General features: G+C 49.8%; 1 protein-coding gene across 1 annotated transcript; it reads left to right on the top strand.

The window, feature by feature from the left end:
- Window positions 1–268: 268 nt before the first annotated feature.
- LOC149914584 (olfactory receptor 14J1-like) lies at window positions 269–1,276 on the top strand. Its single transcript, XM_090126438.1, has one exon. It carries the CDS (start codon window positions 302–304, stop codon window positions 1,274–1,276), a length of 975 nt encoding a protein of 324 aa, XP_089982564.1. The 5' UTR covers window positions 269–301.
- Window positions 1,277–19,341: the final 18,065 nt, after the last annotated feature.

Raw genomic sequence — 19,341 nt, 5'->3', positions numbered from 1 at the left:
TTCTATTTTTGACCTACATATTTTTGGCGTTAAGGTTCAGATGCAGACCAGCACTTTTCCATTAGTAGTGATTTTATCTGATACATACTGAAACCAAAATCTTCCCACACACGATCACCACGTTCCTATGTACAGGGACAAGTCTGCTTCATTGAGATAAAAAGTACAGAGTCCCTCATGGCAAACACAAACTCATGAAATGTAGATGACATCAGGGAGCTGAATGAACACAGCCCACATAGAAAGACTTGTCCTTGACTTTTTTCCTCCTTGAATAGGTCCTGGTGCCCAGAAGTACCAGATGCCCAACAGCAGCTCCATCAGCGAGTTCCTCCTGCTGGCGTTGGCAGACATGCGGCAGCTGCAGCTCCTGCACTTCTGGCTCTTGCTGGGCATCTACCTGGCTGCCCTCCTGGGCAACGGCCTCATCAGCACAGCCGTAGCCTGCCACCACCGCCTGCACACCCCCATGTACTTCTTCCTCCTCAACCTCGCCCTCCTCGACCTGGGCTGCATCTCCACCACTCTCCCCAAAGCCATGGCCAATGCCCTCTGGGACACCAGGCACATCTCCTACGCTGGATGTGTTGCCCAGACCTTCCTGTTTGTCTTTCTGATATCGGCAGAGTATTGCATTCTCACCATCATGTCCTATGACCGCTACGTTGCCATCTGCAAGCCCCTGCACTACGGGACCTTGATGGACAGCAGAGCTTGTGCCACCAAGGCAGCAGCTGCCTGGGGCAGTGGGGTTCTCTATTCCCTGCTGCACACTGCCAATACATTTTCACTGCCTCTCTGCCAAGGCAATGCCATCAATCAGTTCTTCTGTGAAATCCCCCAAATCCTCAAGCTCTCCTGCTCAAAATCTTATCTCAGGGAAGTTGGGCTTATTGTTGTTAGTATTCTTGCCTTATTTGGGTGCTTTGTATTCATTCTTGTGTCCTATGTGCAGATCTTCAGGGCCGTGCTGAGGATGCCCTCTGAGCAGGGACGGCACAAAGCCTTCTCCACGTGCCTCCCTCACCTGGCCATGGTCTCCCTCTTTGTCAGCACTGCCATGGTTGCCTACCTGAAGCTCCCCTCCATCTCCTCCCCATCCCTGGACCTGGTGGTGTCATTTCTGTACTCGGTGGTGCCTCCCGCAGTGAACCCCCTCATTTACAGCATGAGGAACCAGGAGCTCAAGGATGCGGTGAGGAAAATGATGCCCTGGTCACATTTCAGCAGGCATAAACTTCACATGTCTCAACAAGTGACTCAGTCTGTACAATAACAAACTTATGTTCCTTACTGATTATAATATTTATTTATGTTTATCACTTCATTTTTCTTTGCTGTTCATATATATGTGTGTGTGTGTAATTATCATTAGTGGTTATCATGGTCCTACGCATATGTTTGGCTTCCTTCTACTTGTACTGAGGCATCACCGTGCTCTCTTTCTCCTGGAGCCCATAGGAACTCTGGCTCAGTGCTGACTTTCTCACAGCCTCCATGTTGCACCTCTGTGTCTGCAGGCAAATGAGATGCCAGCAGGCACCGTGGAGCTGATATAGGCTTGATTAGCAAATGGGATCAATGTATTAGCCGGTTGAACAATATATTACTTTAGCAGAAGGAATCAGTGTGTGCTCGTCGTAAAACTTCTGTGTTTAGCTTTGACTGGTGTGTGAACAGCCCTGTTTTTATCAATGATCCTGTTTCACAGAAGCTCTGAAATCACTTTTTTGCCTCCACCAGGTGCAAGGACTTGTTCTTGGGTTTGATATAACTGTTTGCACTTACACCAGACCAAGATAGAAAGTTGTTGATTGTGGCAAAACAGGCAATGGAAGTTTGCCAAATTGGGGGGAAAGAGCTAAAAGGTGAGCCAGGGTGCACCATGATGAAGAGGAAGATGAACTAAAGGGGAGGAAGTAGGTGCTGTGAGAAGGAGGACATGTGGTGTCAGGGGCTGTGCTGGGGGCCCATCTCTGTACCACTGCACGCATGCTGCCCCACACAGTGCCTGCACTGAGCTGCCAGGGGCTGCCTGTGGGGCGGTGGGGCCGGGCTGTCCTGCAGAGGGGAAGGCACACGGAGCCTCATGCTGCGGGGCTGGGACCCCAAAATCAGCCTGGAACTCAGCCCCAGCTGGGATCAGCTATTGAATTCTGCGTCCCTTTCACGTTAATATATTATTTGAAACTGCACCTAACCCACAACACATGTTACTGTTATTCTATATAATATAAATTATTTCCAACACATACATCTGCTCACTGTTAGTTAGGATTTCACATCCTCTTCTTCCTTACCTATTTACTCTAATCCAAGTGATATGCCATGTTTCTATTTAATCTTTATTGTCTCATGTCCTGACTTTTTTTCCCTAATATTTAATAATAACTTCCCAAATTACCCCTGTGTACAAGTTGTTATTTCTGTTCTTGTTGTCAGACCCAGTCATTGTGTCACTGCAGCTCTGGTAATGATTCCTTTGCTGAACTCCAGACCATTCCAATAGCAGCTCTCTGGGTACTGAAGGGAAGGTTGCTAAGTTACAGAAACACACTTATCTACCAGGTGCCACTTGTAAGCAAAGAATCAATCTAATAAACAATTTCTTCGTGTGTGCTGCAAAAAGATGTGTGTTTACTATAACACAGCCTTAGTCCTAGGATCTACAATGCTTTCTTTAGCTCAATATTACAAGGATCTAAAAGAGAAATCAGTATTTTCCCCACAGTTCAATACATGTCCTGGTTCTTTATGGTCAGAATGATAATGTGGATGCTTTGTCAGTACATCAGTTACACAGAGTGGTACAGAAATCTCCCTGGACTTTTGGAAGTCCTTTGGCATGGTCCCACATCACTTCCTTATCTCTGTGGAGAGATGTGTGAGATGGATTTGAAGGGCAGAGTGTTCATTGGATAAGAAATTGGTTGGAAGGTCGCAGCCAAAGGACTGTGGTAAATGGCTCTCTGGGAAATCGGCTCCACCAGGTGGAGGCTGATCACAAGTTATGTCCACAGGGGTCAGCCTTGGGACCAGAGCTGTTCAACGTCTATCAGAGGCATGGATGATGAGACAGAGAGCACCCTCAGCAAGTGTGCTGATGTCACCAAGCTGTGTGGTGCAGTTGGCATGACAGAATGAAGGGATGCCATCCAGAGGGACCTGGCAAGGCTTGAAAAGTGGGCCCAAAGAAACAGCATGAGGTTCAACAAGATCAAATGCCAGTTTTTGCACTTGTGTCGGGACAATCCCAGGCATGAGGGTTGAATTCCTAGGGAGCAGCCCTGAGGGGAAGGACTTCAAGATGGTAGATGAAAACCTTAACAGGAGCCAGCAGTGTGTGCTTGCAGCCTGAGAGGCCAACTGCACCCTGGGCTGCATCAACAGAGAGGTGGTCATCAGAGCAAGGGAGGGCACTGTCCTTCTCTACTCAGCCCTCAGAAGGCCCCATCTGGAGCATGATGTAAAGCTTTTAGAGAAGGTCCAGAGGAAAGCCACGAGGGTGATCAGAGGGCTGGAGGACCTCTCCTGGAAAGACAGGCTGAGGGAGATGGGAGAAGAAACAGCCTGGAGGAGAACACATTGCAGCCTTCCAGTACTCACCGAGAGCTCAGAAACAAGATGGAAATCAACTTTTAACATGGGCAGATATCCCAAGGTACAAATGTTTTAAATTACAAGAGTTGAGATTTAGATTAGACACTGGGAGGATCTTTTCAGAGAGAGGGTGGTGAGGTCCTGGCTGTTGTGGTGTTGTGATTTTTTTTAATGTCAGTATTCCACACCAAAACATCATGTGAAGCAGTGGGAGTTAAAGAGTTAGCGTTCTGGTTCCACTTGCTGCCTTTTATGGGCATTTTGAGCATTCTGATGGGAGGGGAGGGGCAGAATTCCCTGGAGCACATGGTGTGAAGAGGAAGATAGGTGGAGATCCAGACTGCACCACAGTGGCTCTCCCTCAGGCCCCACTCAGTTTGCAGCAGAGAAGGGCATGTGCTTCCCTTGTACTATAGTGGGGACTCACACTTTGGGCATACTTTGGTTCAGTAGGATTTAGTAAATTACCATTCCTCCTCAGATCGTTGCTGTTGTGATCCATTTGTTAAACCCATCTACTAGCTCTCGGCCCTTCCACCTCTCCCAGAGTGCGTGGCCTCCCTGGGGCCTCCCTGCACCACCAGCATCACCAGAAAAGTCCCAGGTCTGGTTCGCTCCTCTGATTACTACCCATTCTTGATAGTTCAGGTAAGCAGTGATGAAATTGTTCAGGGAAGCCTGCGACCTATGCAAAAGGATTTCAGGGGTTAGGGCGAATGGCTGAGAGAGTGGCTTCACAAGTGGTATTTTTCTCTCTCCTTCTTCTGGGGTGGTGAGGGATGCAGAGCAGTCTAGGAAATGGCAGGCTTTGAATAAGTGGCAGAAAGGTTGGTGCCACCACAGAACTCTGGGTTCTTTGACCATGGGGAGGACGGAAGAGAAAAGTGGATGTGAATTGAGAGCAAATCTAAAGAAATGTGTGTGTAAAAACCAGAGTGAAGTATGGGTAAAGCACGTAGAGAAGTGTGAATAAAGCTGGACTAAAGTGTGAATAAACTTGAAGTGTGAGAAAGACCAGGAGCAAAGTGTGGGTAGACCAGGAGTAGAGCGTGAGTACACCCGGAGCAGGGTGTCAGTAAAAATCGGAGAAAAGTTTGAGTAAACCCAGAGTGAAGTGTGAGTAAACTTGAAGAAATGTTTCAGTAAATGCTGAGGAAAGTGTGAGTAAAACACACACACACACAAAATGTGAATAAACTCAGAGTAATGTGTGAGAGAACTTGGAGTAAAGAGTGAGGTGGGCATTTCAAGGATCCCTGCATTACATTTGTGATACTGTTGTGTGGGGAGGTGCAGCAGAAGTCATCTTCACAAAAGGAGAGCAAATAATCCAACTTCTTCTGCAAGCTGGTTTTGCTATTAAGCGAGGCAAAGTGAATGGACCTGCCCAGGAGATTCAGTTCCTAGGTATAAAGTGGCAAGATGGGCGTCATCACATTCCAGCAGATGTGACCAACAACATCACTGCTATGTCTCCACCCACTAGCAAGAGAGAGACACAGTCTTTTCTGGGTGTAGTGGGCTTTTGGAGACTGCATGTTCCAAACTATAGCCTTATTGTGCACTTCCTTCATCAGGTGTCGTGGATGAAAAATGACTTTACATTTCAAAAGCAGCAGGCTTTTGAACAGATTAAAGAGGACATAGCCCGTGCCATGGCCCTAGGGCCAGTATGGCTGGGACAGGATGTAAAGAACATCCTGTACACTGCTGCTGGAGAGAAAGGTCCCACTTGGAGTTTGTGGTAAAGATCCTCAGGAGAGACCCGAGGATGCTGCCTGGGATTTTGGAGGCGAGTATAAAGAGGGTCCAAAGAGTGCTACACTGCAACTGAGAAGGAGATCTTAGCTGCATATGAGGGGATTCGGGCTGCTTCTGAAGTGGTCGGTACTGAAACACAGCTCCTCTGGCACCTCGACTGCCAGTGCTGAACTGGATGTTTAAACGAAAGGTTCCCTCCACCCATCATGCAACTGATGCCACTTGGAGTAAGTGGGTTGCACTGATTACACAACGAGCGCGGATGGGGAACCTCAGCTGATTTGCAACCCCTGGTTGGATAACAGTGAAACTGACACTCAGTGTCCAGACACAGGCATCAGTTTAATGTGAATCTGTGCACTGCAGTTATCTGTAAGGTACTGGCACTTCTACACTTATTTCCATGTGCAGCTACAACTTGTGATGTTATAAGAAATCAAAGTAAGCCTTGTGTTACTTAACAATTCTATGAGAGGAAGAGAAAGAATAGAGAGAGACAGAGTAGGGGGGTAGGGAGGAAAGAGGGACAGAGAAAGAGATCACAGGTCCTGGTTCCAGCTTTGATCCAGCAGAGAGAAGTGGGGGGTCCTTGACTTGTAAGCGTGCTTTCTCATAGTTTTGAAGCATGAAAGTCTCCAAACAGGACCTCAAGGATCTCTCTGGCATCCTTCTGTGGCTCCTAGGTTTACAGGTGTGCCATCCAGGGCTGTGAGTGAGCCGGCAATAAACAAGCCCATCAAAAACAAGTTTGCAGTCAGAACTTCATACAGCACAATGGGAACGTTTGGACAGAGCAAGGCTGTCTCATTTTTCACAGGATTCCCTCCTCCCCAAGTGTCCAGCCTTCAGTCTGTTGACATGGCAATGCTCTTCCAAGCTGTTAAAACAACTCCAGGCACACCGCAGGCAAAGCGTCCTTTTTTTGTTGGGCTGGTACGTAATGCAGGACCTGAGGGCTGACACAAGTGCAAGGAGAAAGGAGAACAGCGTGCAAAGGTGGTGCAAGGAGAGCAGCACTGAAAAGTGCACGTCCTGCTGCTGCCCATGGCCGTGGCTCCAGGGAAGCAGCAGCACAACTCCAAGGCAGCAGAGAGGGAGCGCCCAGTGGGCGGTGAGGGGCAGCCCCACAGGCACCAGGGCTGCTGCAACGTGTGGCATTGGGCCCTTGGTTCCTGCAGCCCTCCTGTGTGCAGGGCTGCTCTCTGAGATACAGATGATAGTCTAATTTTTATTTATTTATTTATTTATTTTTAAATCTACTCAAACAGCCTAGTGCTTGAAGAATAGTAAAGATTTCAGAAGTAGGGGGAAAAAAAAGTACATGGGAAATATAGGTTAATAATATTATTTATGTGAAGTAAAAACTATCATAAGAATTAAAAAATAATCAAGGAAAAAGAATGGAAATATTGCATGATGCCATTCCCGGCTTTTCTTGAGTTTGTGGTACTTATGTGAAGATGATGAAGATATAATCAATGCTGAAAAAACATATGTATAAATAACTTCCTGAGGACAGCCTTGAGCTCCCGGTTCCTCATGCTGTAGATGAGGGGGTTCAGCATTGGAGGCACCACCGAGTACAGAAATGACACCACCAGGTCCAGGGATGGGGAGGAAAGCGATGGGGGCCTCAGATGGGAAAACGTGGCAGTGCTGAGAAACAGGGAGACCACGGCCAGGTGAGGGAGGCACGTGGAGAAGGCTTTGTGCCGTCCCTGCTCAGAGGGCATCCTCAGCACGGCCCTGAAGATCTGCACATAGGACAGCACAACGAAAACAAAACAAGCCAGAAAGATTAAGGCACTAAATATGATAAGCCCAACTTCTCTGAGGTAAGAACCAGGGCAGGAGAGCTTGAGGATCTGGGCAATTTCACAGAAGAACTGATTGATGGCATTGCCTTGGCAGAGAGGCAGGGAAAATGTATTGGCAGTGTGCAGCAGGGAATAGAGAACCCCAGTGCCCCAGGCAGCTGCTGCCATGGTGGCACAAGCTCTGCTGTCCATCAAGGTCCCGTAGTGCAGGGGCTTGCAGATGGCAACGTAGCGGTCATAGGACATGATGGTGAGAATGCAATACTCTGATGAGATGAAGAACAGAAAGAAAAAGACCTGCACAGCACATCCTGAGTAGGAGATGTGCCTGGTGTCCCAGAGGGCATTGGCCATGGCTTTGGGGAGAGTGGTGGAGATGCAGCCCAGGTCGAGGAGGGCGAGGTTGAGGAGGAAGAAGTACATGGGGGTGTGCAGGCGGTGGTGGCAGGCTACGGCTGTGCTGATGAGGCCGTTGCCCAGGAGGGCAGCCAGGTAGATGCCCAGCAAGAGCCAGAAGTGCAGGAGCTGCAGCTGCCGCGTGTCTGCCAACGCCAGCAGGAGGAACTCGCTGATGGAGCTGCTGTTGGGCATCTGCTGCCTCAAGGCATAGTCACCTGTTTGAGGAGGGAAAAAAGGGAAAATGTTACTCCAGATTTCTCCAAGCAAACCGTACTCAGTGACTTCTGAAACCTCCTACACTGCCTCCGTCCTTTCTGCAAGACCTCTCAACTCTGGCTGCTGCTGGCTGATGGTGCCACAGAGTACAAGGAATTCTGCTGCAGGCTGTGGATGAGTCAGCTCTGTTCTACAGCAATAAAACAATTGAAAAATAGAGTAATCTCAGATTAAAAACCTGAGGTATCAAGGAGCTTTCCACAAATTTCTCAAAACTGGACAGCAGAGCTCTGTCAATATATTTTCTTCAGTTGCCCCAGCATTCATGAAAAGTGTTTTTAAGGTAGAAATCCTTGATCACTGTGAGACACTTCAGGTGTCAGTGTCACTTTTGATGTCAGAGAGGCAAAGAGCATACCCTGCACTTCCAAATGATTGGTCCACCTGATCTGCTCTGTGTTTGCACCACTGGAGGATGGTCACACTCTAGGAGTTAACCTGACAAGACTCTGGTTGCCAGTAAGAGCAAAGGTTAGTTGTGCAGAACTCCAAGTCTCTCGTCTTCCTTACTGTACCAGAGGAAGATCTCAGCTCTCCCTTTCTCTCCTGGGACACTGCCGTCCAGCAGCATTTCCATGGCCTTAGCACTGAGGCATCTTCTCCATGGTGCTGCTGGAGAACACAGAGCTGCCGTGGCAGAGCTGCAATATTTTGCAGGGCTGACTTCAGCCCAGGAGGAACCACAGGAGCAGAGTCAAAAGCCCAGAACGTGGGGTGTCCTAGAAAGAGAGTCAGCTCATTCCTCGCCCTAAAGTCAGCATTTATCAGAGAGTTGAGCCTTTAATGCAACTCTTAATCAAGTTCTCATGCACTAGGAATGGATGCACAGGCTGATTGTGAAAACAGGCCAGGGGGTTGCTGTAGGGAAGGTATGTGCACTGCAGGGATGGCAGTGAGGTGCCCATTTTCCTCTCCCAGCCCTTGCAGTCAGCACTCTTCTCTCCCTCCCTGTCCATGTCTCTGCTGCCTGCAGCTGTCCCTGCCTGCAGCTGCTTCTCTGTCCCCACGTACCCTACCTGGGGCTCACAGGTACATTACAGACGCTGTGTGCACAGCTCTGCCCTGCCAACCCCTCTTGGCCCACGGGAATCTCAGTGTTTGCAGTTGCCAAGGGTCAGGTCACACACATCCTGGTGACACTGGACACAGGGCAATGGTGATTTGTATGGATGCAGGGGCAATAAAGAAATTTGCTGCGAGGCCTGGTAACTCTCAGTGTGATAGTATTGGAGTCTCAGTCTCTTCTCTGAAATCACAAACTCCATTCCCACAAAGCCAAGTGAAGAGAAAACAGAAAGCACAGGCTCAGGAAAGCCCACCCTGAAGCATAACAACTGCCTTATTCTCCCTCTTGCAAAGTGCCCTCAGAAGTGCCCTGGAGTTCTAAGCCCCTGCAACAGGGAGCAGCTGTGGCAGCAGAAGGCACATGCCCTGCCCTGCCCTGCCGGGGGGCTACTTCCCCCCACACATCTTCCCACAGCGCCGTGGGCAGCTCCCAGGGCAGGCTGAGTGCTGAGTGCTGAGTGCTGAGTGCTGAGTGCTGAATGCTGAGTGCTGAGTGCTGAGTGCTGAGCCTGGCAGGCGCCAGAGTCCCTGGCCCGGCACACAGCCCCTGGGGCACAGCAGGGACCTGCTCTGCAGGACAGCCCTGGGCACCCGGCTGCAGCCCCGGCTGCACAGCCTGCAGCCGTCCTGGGACACGCAGCCCTCAGGGCTGTGCTCTGATGCTGCAGCATGGAAGCCCTCAACTAGAGTGGGTCCTTTTCACTGATAAAGAAACAGTGTCAGCTGCCTCATCTGCAATGGAATGTCCCAAATTTAGTGATCCTTGCAATAAAAGCCACTGCACTGCCTGTAATGAGAGACTTACCTTGTCAAGGGCTGTGAGAAATGCTCCTCCAGTGCACTCTCAGCCTGTTAAGATGCCATGCAGGCTGCAAGCTCTCCTCCTCCTTCTCTCTGTCACCTGCAGATCATGCTCCCAGTCCTGCTGTGTGCTGCACAGGAGCTGCTCCTGGGCACAGCTGTTTCACTGCAGCACTGACGACTTGTAGGAGCTCCCTCTGTCCCAGGAGCCCAGCACAGCTCAGCAGCAGATGATGCCATTTCTATCCAACCCACTGATCTCCCCTGAGATGTCCCTGGGTCTCCATGGCCAACAGCTCCTGAAAGACAACAGCACCGTGACTGTACTTTGAAATCTTTGTACTGTGCTCTAAATTAACCACCAAACGTCCAGTGGACAGTGGCCAACTCCAGACATAATTAGTCGTACCAGAGTGTGATTGCTAAAACAAAAAGGGCACACAGACCAGGACAGGGAGGGGTGGACTAACCCTGGGCAGGGCACTGATACAGCTGAGGCAGTGCAAGCACCTCATCCCTACATGGAAACCCAGCAATGGAAATGGGATTCTGCTCCCCACGGACCAACAGGAGCTGAGATTCCTCTGGTTGAGTCCTTGGTCCTTCAGCAGGGAGTCAGTTGCTCACACACAGACCCTGGGTGATGACCAAGGTGCCTGGGGTGCTCCTGGATGTGTGCTAGTGCTTGGGAAGTGTGTGGGGAATCCCTGAGACAGACACCTCCTTCCTGAGCATCAGCTGAGAGCCAGAGAGGGGATGGAGATATACTTGGCCATCCTGTACGACAACAGACCCCTTTGTTTAGGGCACCTGAGTGTGCCTTTTTACTTGTCTCCATGGAGCATGCAGTTATGCAGCTGGCAAAAGGGATGAGCTCTCAAAAGAAGAGGCAGATCATCTCTGTTCTCCATCTGCTGCCTGTTCTGGAGCTCAAGGCACTACAGAGCTGACACACATCTTTGTTCTTCATCTGATGAAACCTCAGTTTTCTATGGGCTCTCATGTGACTGGCCTCAGAAGTCATGGCAGTGTCCTGGGCTGTCCTGCACACTCACATGCAGCTGCAAATGCAGCACAGAGCCTTTAGGAAAGCCATGCCCTCAGAGTGTCTGTGCTGCTTGGACAACTCCAAGCCTCACAATGGGTCCGATGCCTGTGTGCCACCTTCTGAACACAAATACCATAGATGCGCTCCTCAGCCATGCTAAATCTAATGATGTTTCCCAATTGGCATGTGTTTTGCACTGTTGAAAACACCCAAATATGATGAGCCGGAAATTTTTGTGCAGTTTCAGGCTTGAGCTCTTGTTTGGACCACAGAGACACAATTATATGGCTTCCACAACTGGACTGCAGCACAAGGGGGATACAGAGTCTTTACAGTGGATGGGTGAGGAGACAAGGAAGGACGACTGCCCTCTGTGAGAGTGCACTGAGCTCTTCCTGGGGATGGCAGAGCAGGTCAGAGCGAATGGAAATGGCAAAGAGAGGAACCACAGAATCACAGAATTACCAAGGTTGGATGAGACCTTCAAGATCTTCCAGTCCAACCATCATCTATCACCAACAGTTCTCACTAAACCGTGTCTCTCAACACAACATCCAAACGTTCCTTGAACACCTCCAGGGTTGGTGACTCCACCACCTCCCTGGGCAGCCCATTCCAGTGCCTGACCACTATTTCAGAATAGTACTATTTCCTAACGTCAGGCCTAAATCTCCCCTGGCACTGCTTGAAGCCATTCCCTCTAGTCCTATCACCAGTTACACGAGAGAAGAGGCCTTAGCCCAGCTCACTACAACCTCCCTTCAGGTAGTTATAGAGAGCAATAATGTCTCCCCTGAGCCTCCTCTTCTCCAGACTGAACAATCCCAGCTCCTTCAGCCTCTCCTCATCAGGCCTGTGCTCCAGACCCCTCACCAGCTTTGTCGCCCTTCTTTGAACCTGCTCCTGAGCCTCAATGTCTTTCTTGCAGCGAGGGGCCCAAAACTGGACCCAGTACTCAAGGTGCAGCCTCACCAGAGCCCTCCATGAACCCATGCTGACTAACTATGGTTATCTATGGAGAGACTCGATCTTGCTGTGGTGAGCCTTAAAGAATGGGTAAAATTAGATTAGAGCTTATTTTTCCTGTTGTGGTTTGCAAAAGGCTTTAGTGAGCCTTAGGCAGCGGGTAAAATTTAACCCCCTTCCATCAGTGTGTCGTCGTGAGAGCCCATCCTGCAACCCTAGAAAACCAGAATGCTGGAATACTAGAGAAACCTTAGAAACTTACAGTTCTAGAGACCTGAAAGCCTTGAACCTAGAATCCTGTAATCCTATAAATCCTAGAAACCTAGAATTCTATAAACTGAAGAAATGTAGAATCCTCGCATCATGGAATCTTAGAAACCTACCTAGCATTCAAAAAACCTAAATCCTGGAAACATAGAACCCTATAATTCATTAATCCTGGAAACCTGGAGTCCTGCTATCATAGAAATCTAGAAATCTAAGAAAGCTATAGTCCTACCATCCTGCAAACCTAAGAAAAGTAGAAATTTAGAATCCTACAGACAAGAATCCTACGTGCTTAAATTCCTACACTCCTACAACTCTAGAATTCCAGAAGCATCAAATCCTAGAAACACAGAATCCTATAAATGTAGAAACCTAGAATCCTAGCATGCTAGAATGTGAATGTCCTAGACTCTCAGAATCATCGAGGTTGGAGAAGATGAGGTCATCGAGCCCAACCCAGGACGTGCCATGCCATGGAAGTCCCTCACCTGCTCCCCAGCAGCACAGGCTCAGGGCCCAGCAGGGTGACACAGCACAGATCTGGTGACAGGTCACAGCTATGGGTTTAGCGGTGGATTTGATGGTGCTGAGTTAACAGTTGGATGACCTGAGAGGTCATTTCTAACCTCAATGATGCCATGATGCCATGATGGGGAGATCACTGCAGGGGGAGATCACAGCCTGAGAACTCAGACCTCATACATTTTACTTGTTCAGTGTTGTGCTGTTACAAAAGCCTGAGTATTTCTTTGTAGATGTCCTCAAACCAGCCAAGGGGTTTTCCTGAGGAGAACCTTTCATGTGGAATTGCTATCAAGTGTCATCCACCTTCTTTGTGTTTATCACAAAAACAGCCCGTTCCTCACCTCAGTCAATACTCCTCAGTGATGGCAGCACGGGCAGTTCATTGGTTCTTTCCAAAAGAACTCCAGAGCAGGAATAATGCCACGCTGTATTTAAATATAGTGAATAAGGCAGCACTGCTAAGCTCTGACAAAGATTGTGCAGAGCAGAATCTGCCCAAAGGAAGCTCTTCCAGCTGGCTGCTCTCTGGGCAATTTCCAAAGCAAACACTGAACTGCTGTTTTCAGAGAGGACCCACAACAGCTCTCTTATTTATGGGAAATGCCCCGTGAAGCTGTGACCAGCTGGCTATTCTGTCAGATGGAGCACCTACATTGGCTTATCATCTTTCCTTGAAGAATCCTTGAGCTGTTTGCAGTTCTAAGCCATTTATCAGTGCTCTATTATTTCCTTCCTTTCATCTGGATAAAACAAGCTTCACTTACAGCCATGACAGGAGGCTGTATCATGATGACACAAAGCCCATAGGACACCTTTGTTCTGCTCAAGCTGAGGCACACAGCCCAGTGACTTCAGAACCTAATGCCAATTTTCACCCCCAGCCTTGGATTCCCTGCCTGTGTGTCCTCATGACAATCTCTCCTCATGGACAGAGGCAGCACTACTGCCATGTCAGACACGCGGCACAGATTTCTGGATGAAACGTGGGGACTTCTGAGGCTGGCTATTTAAGAGAGCAGAAAATACATGACACATCTCCTGACGTGACCTTAGGGGTCTCGGCCCTCCTAAATGATTCCATGATTCTGTAATTCTATGGTACTGTGATTCTGTGGTTCTGTGCTTACATGGCTTATTGATTCTATGAGTCTGTGACTTCTGTGGTTCAGGTATTCCGTGATTCTGAGATTCCATGATTCTAAAAGTCATGGTCTTCAGGTTTGGTAAGGAGGAAACGTGTCTGCCATAGCCCAGGCCTGTCATTCACTCCTGGCCTCCTGCATGACCACAAAGACACTGAGTGGACACTGCCAGCCTCCCTGTGCTTATGTGTCCCCAACACCCACCTGTCCCCACAGACTTCCAGGTCCCTGTCACCAACCAGCTCCCATTTGGCTGCATGTCCCCATATCCCCATATCTTCATGATTTCCCCAATTGTCATGATATTCTTATGTTCCCATGATGCCCCCATATCTCCATGATGCTCCCATATCTTCGTGTCCCCATATCCCTATGTCTCCTTGCTTTCCAAATATCTCCCTAATTTCCTCACTGCCCACGTCCCAGTTGCCCTCTCACCTCCCCCAAAAGCTATATCCCCAGTTCCCCAAACTATCAGCCCAACAACTTGCATCACAGGACTCAAGAGAAGTCAGGGATGAATCCTTGGACAAAGCCTTGATATGGGGATGGTGGTCCTGGGGACAGAAAGGCTGGGGTGTGCTAGGTGCTGGTATCTGGGAGCTTTGGGCTCAATGCCATGGGGATCCCAGCACTCAATGTTCTTCCTCTGATCCCTGGTTGCCTCCTGTGCCCCGGGGCTGGGGCAGGGGATGGCTGCATGCCAGGTCAGTCTGTGCCAAGGGAGCCTGCCAAACCCAGGGGCACTTGGGGGTTGTGGGAGGGACAGTGGGAGGATAAATGCAGCCCTTGCTTCCTGCAGCCTCACCCAGCTCCCAGAGCACAGAGGAAGATGAAGGCAGCTGCGCTCAGCCTCGTGATGCTCCTCCCTGCCCTGTGCTGCACAGTGGAAGCTCAGGTGAAGCATCCATGGGGGATGTGGGCTAGGGCTGGAGGGGATTGGCCATGGGGGTCCCTGATGCCAAGGTCTCTCTCACTCCCTCTCCTACTCCTCTCCCCACAGCCACTTGTGCAAGCACCGGAAGTTGTTGTGGTGAGTGCCCGGGCAGCCACACAGATTGTGTCCAAGGGTTGCCCTGCAGGGAGCTCCGCAGGGACAGGTGGAGTCTGCCCCTGCCTGGCAGAGGCCACCCCTCAACTTGGAACATCCAAATTCCTTCCATTTGCACTCTAGTCCCCTTTTCATTGGGTCCCCAAATGCCTTCTCTTTGGAGCTCCAAATGCCCTCACTTTGGGTCCCCATATCCCATCCTTTTGGCACCAACAAATCTCCTTCCTTTGGCATCCCAATTCTCATCTGTTTAGGTCCCCAGTCCCCTCTCTTTCATTTTCCCCCATTCACCTCTCTTTGAGATCCTCATTCCCCTTCATTTGGTACTCCCAAGTCTCATCTCTTTGCAATCCCTATTCCCCTTGCTTTGGGCCCCCCAAGCTCCTGTCCTGTCCCTATGTCCTACCCCAACCCTGGGTTTCTCCATGGGCAGAAGTGCAGACAGAACTTGGCAGCCATGGGGTTGGGGGCAGCCCTAGGGCCAAACAGGGGGCTTGGGTGGGGACACCCAATCTCACAGTTCCCTCATGGCTGCCCCTTGGCTCTTCTTCCCCAGGAACCACCACCTGTCGTCGTTGACATTCCTGGTCCTGTAAGTTGAGGGGTGACCCTGGGATAAGAACGGGGGTGCGATGTGTTGCTGTCCCCTCTGTTTTCCTGGGACTTGGAGACACCCCTGGGCCCCAAGGCCTCTGTTTGGCTCCCTCCTGCGGTGGGCGATCAATGGGCAGGGGAAGGAGGCAATGGAGGGCAGTTGGGGCTGAGCAGACTACAGGACCTTGCTTTGGACACGGTGTTCTAGAACCCACAATGGGTCCCTGCGCCTTCAGGGCCTCTCAGTGTGTCCCATTTCCCTTGGTGTTCCCAGTGTGTTCCAGCATTTCCCATTGTCCCTCGGTGTGTCTCTACACCTCCTTTCTCCCCAGGTCGTGCTCAGCAGAGCAGAGGAGAATCCCCCACGTGAGAAACGCGCGGTCCTGGATCTGCATGTCTAGGTGAGCAGCACGGGGACACCTGCAACCCGACAGGGCACTTGGGGACCTTGGGTGTCCCGTAGCCCTGAGGACCAGGGATCAGGGGCTGGGGATGGATGGTATGGAGGGGACTGTCCCTGGCCTGCTCCAGGGGGACCTGGGCACTGTCACCTCCATACCTTCCCTTGCACTCTATGGGGCAGTGCAGAGGAGGGGATTTGGAAGGGGCAAGCTCAGGCTGCCCTATGGATAGCCAAGGGTCACCGTGCAGGTGGGACAGGAGCTGTGGCTGCTGTCCCAAGGGGACCCACATCCTGCCCTGGGCCTGTTGGCTGCTGCCAGCCCTTCTTCTCTTGCCCTAAGTTCTTGGGGACAAACCCTGCAGGGACAAGGATTCTCCTCACCTCTGATGCCCTCTGACATCCTCTGATGACCAGCGCTGCCCTCTGATGACCAAGGTTGCCCTCTGATGACCAATGAAGACCCTGATGATTAATGACACCCTCTGATGATCAATAAATCCCTCAGCAAAGCTACACTCTGTGTCTGTGTCCTTGTTCTCATGCTCAGCAGGACCACTCGGATCTGTCCCTGCCTGGCAGTGGCCACCCTGAAGTGCTGGGAGGGGTCCCCAGCTCCATGCCATGCACACCATGTCCTACACCCCTGTGGGCTTCCACACTCTCTCATCATCTGCTCCAAAGTCCTGAAGGATGGAGCTCCTCATGCTGCCATGCAGCCTCAATACCCTGCCTCTGTTCTCTCCCAGATCCTCCTTCTAGTTTCTCCAAACTCTTCACCCTTTGCTCTACCTCTGCATGGCCACATCACCCTCCTTTAGCCCCCTCGTTTATTGCAGCTACCTGTCCCTCCTTTGGGTCTGCTTCATTCCTCTTCCCTCAGTCCCCCTACCCCCTACCCTGTCACCCAAAACAAGGTCTGCATATCCCCACCCATGGACTCCTCAAATATCCTGATGATCAGTGACGCCCTCTGATGACCAGTGACACCCGCTCTTGATTAATGAGGCCTTCTGATGGTTAATGAACACCTCTGACAATCAATGGAACACTCTGACAACCAACAAAGCCTTCAGATGACCACAGACACCTTCTGATGGCAAAATAAGCCCTCTGACGATCAGCAGATTGCTGCTTCACGCGCAGGGAAGGGAACAGTGGGAAAGAAAGATTCTGACATCATACTGGGAGATAGCATGGTTTGCTCATCACAGCGTAATGGTTTGCTTCTGATTTAATCAGAGAATCTGGAGAGGAGTGTGGGGCTGCATCTGACTTCCCTGAGAGACACGACTGTAGCTGAAGAGATGAGGCAGGTGATAATCTGCAGACAAAGCAGTACTGCCTGATGTTGGTCAGGGTGAGCTCCTTCGACCAGTTTGATGACCAGGGGTCTGGAGATCATAGAATCCTAGAATCACCAAGGTTGGAAAAGACCTTTGAGATCATCCAGTCCAACTGTCCACCCATCACCAACAGTTCTCACTCAACCATGTCCCTCAACACCACGTTTTCACATTCCTTACCTACCTCCAGGGTCGGTAACTCCACCACCTCCTTGGGCAGCCCATTCCAGTGCCTGACCACTATTTCAGAGAAGTAGCATTTCAGAGAAGTCCAGCCTGAATTTCACCTGCCTCAGCTTGAAGCCATTCCCTCTACTCCTATCACCAGTTACACGAGAGAAGAGGCTGACCCCCAGCTCACTATAACCTCCCTTCAGGTAGTTACAGAGAGCAATAAGGTCTCCCCTGAGCCTCCTCGTCTCCATGCAAACAATCCCAGCTCCCTCAGCTGCTCCTCATAAGACTTGTGCTCCAGACCCCTCACCAGCCTTGTTACCTTCTGTGGACTTGCTCCAGAGCCTCAATGTCCTCCTTGTAGTGAGAAGCCTAAAAGTGAATGCAGCACTGAAGTTACAGCCTCGCCAATGCTGAGTACAGAGGAACAGTGACTTCCCTACTCCTGCTAGCAATGCTTTTTCTGATGCAAGCCAAGATGCCATTGACCTTCTTGGCCATCTGGTCACACTGCTGGCTCGTTCCTATGAGCATCAATGAATACCCCCAGGTCCTATGAGCATCAATCAATACCCCCAGGTCCATTTCCTCTACAGTCTTCCAGCCCCTCTGCCCCACACCTGAAGCATTGCCTGGCGTTGCTGTGGCCAAAGCCCAGGATCCAGCATTTGGTCTTGTTGAACCTCATCCCATTGGTTTCAGCCTGTCAGATCCCTCTGTAGGGCCATGCAACCACCAGGCAGATCGACGCTTCCTGCCAACTTGGTGTCATCTGCAAGCCATGGATGTTCAAGGAACGTTTGGATTTTGTGTTGAGGGAAATGGTCTAGAGAGAACTATTGGTGATGGGTGGATTCTTGCACTGGATGATCTTGTAGGTCTTTTCCAACCTCGGTGATTGTGTGATTCTGTGATGATGACAAATGCCTTGTGGGGGTGGTTACAGCGATGGGAACAAAATAACTGCTGGAAATACCCGAATAATTTATCAGGACAGTATCTCTGATAAAGCAGAGATCTCTATCCTGTCCCATAGATCTTCTGCAACCATGAGAGCACACGGAAAACAGCGTTACATCTTTTATGCCTTATATTACTTGACGCTTACCTCTTTCTCCCCTGGTTGCAAATTGGCTGAGTACTTCGGCTTCACAATCTTCCCAATGCTCAACTAAACATACGGATACTGGCTAAACATCAATTGTTGCCAACTAAGCATATATTGCTAATTAATTAACTTCTCACATTTGCTCATTCAACACTCGGTCATTGTTTCTGGACATCTGCTCGTCCTTGCATAGAGATAAGCTTGGAAAGAGGATAAGGGGGAGTATCTCGATGCCTGCTGTTGCATCTCAACCTACCCACAGAGCAAGGCAATCCAGCCTTGCATGGAGGCCCTGGTTTTTTTGATGTTTGTTAAGTCTGTTTTTCTTTTGCTGAGGGTCTCTTATCCAAACAGAACAGCCCTACTATATGCTTTCTAGTCCATAATACTGTACCTACTCTATTTGGAACATTTAAAAACTATGGCAGTTTTGCAAGCAAGAATTAATCACACAATTCAGCAACTATATTTCTAAATACATAGATGGTATTTCTACTTTTTCACATCAGCTATTTCTAAGGACAAGTTACAAAATACAAATACACTGTGCTCTACTTCTTCAGATCGATTTCCCCTTTTAAATATCTAATGCAGAAACAACATTCCATTCCTACGTAACTGGCAACAGAGGGCTAAACCTACTTGGGCTGCTGAAGTGTGCAAAGACAGTGCTTGGGCAAAGACATATTGCCCAAATAAAGGATGTGGTCGTGAAGGTGCACCATGTAGATGCTCATGTGCCCAAGAGTTGGGCTACTTGAAGAACAACAAAAAAACCATCAGGTAGATCGAGCTGCCAAAATTGAGATGGCTCAAAAAGACCTGGACTGGCAGAAAACAAGGGTGAATTATTTCTAGCTCGGAAAGCCCGTGAGACCTCGGGCCACCAAGGAAGAGATCCAACATATGAGAGGGCTGGAGTCCGAGGGGTGGACTTAACTATGGATGCTATTGCACAGGTTATTCATGACTGTGAAACATGTGCCACAATTAAACAAGCC

This window comes from Phasianus colchicus, chromosome 29, assembly GCF_987193195.1.
Source record: "Phasianus colchicus chromosome 29, bPhaCol1.hap1.1, whole genome shotgun sequence".
Lineage (NCBI taxonomy): Eukaryota > Metazoa > Chordata > Aves > Galliformes > Phasianidae > Phasianus > Phasianus colchicus.
The sequence above is the reverse complement of the archived record's forward strand: the minus strand, read 5'-3'. Positions and strand labels throughout refer to the sequence as shown.

Coding starts and splice junctions, on each gene's coding strand:
- LOC149914584 (XM_090126438.1), top strand. CDS start 302: ATGCCCAACAGCAGCTCCATCAGCGAGTTCCTCCTGCTGGCGTTGGCA.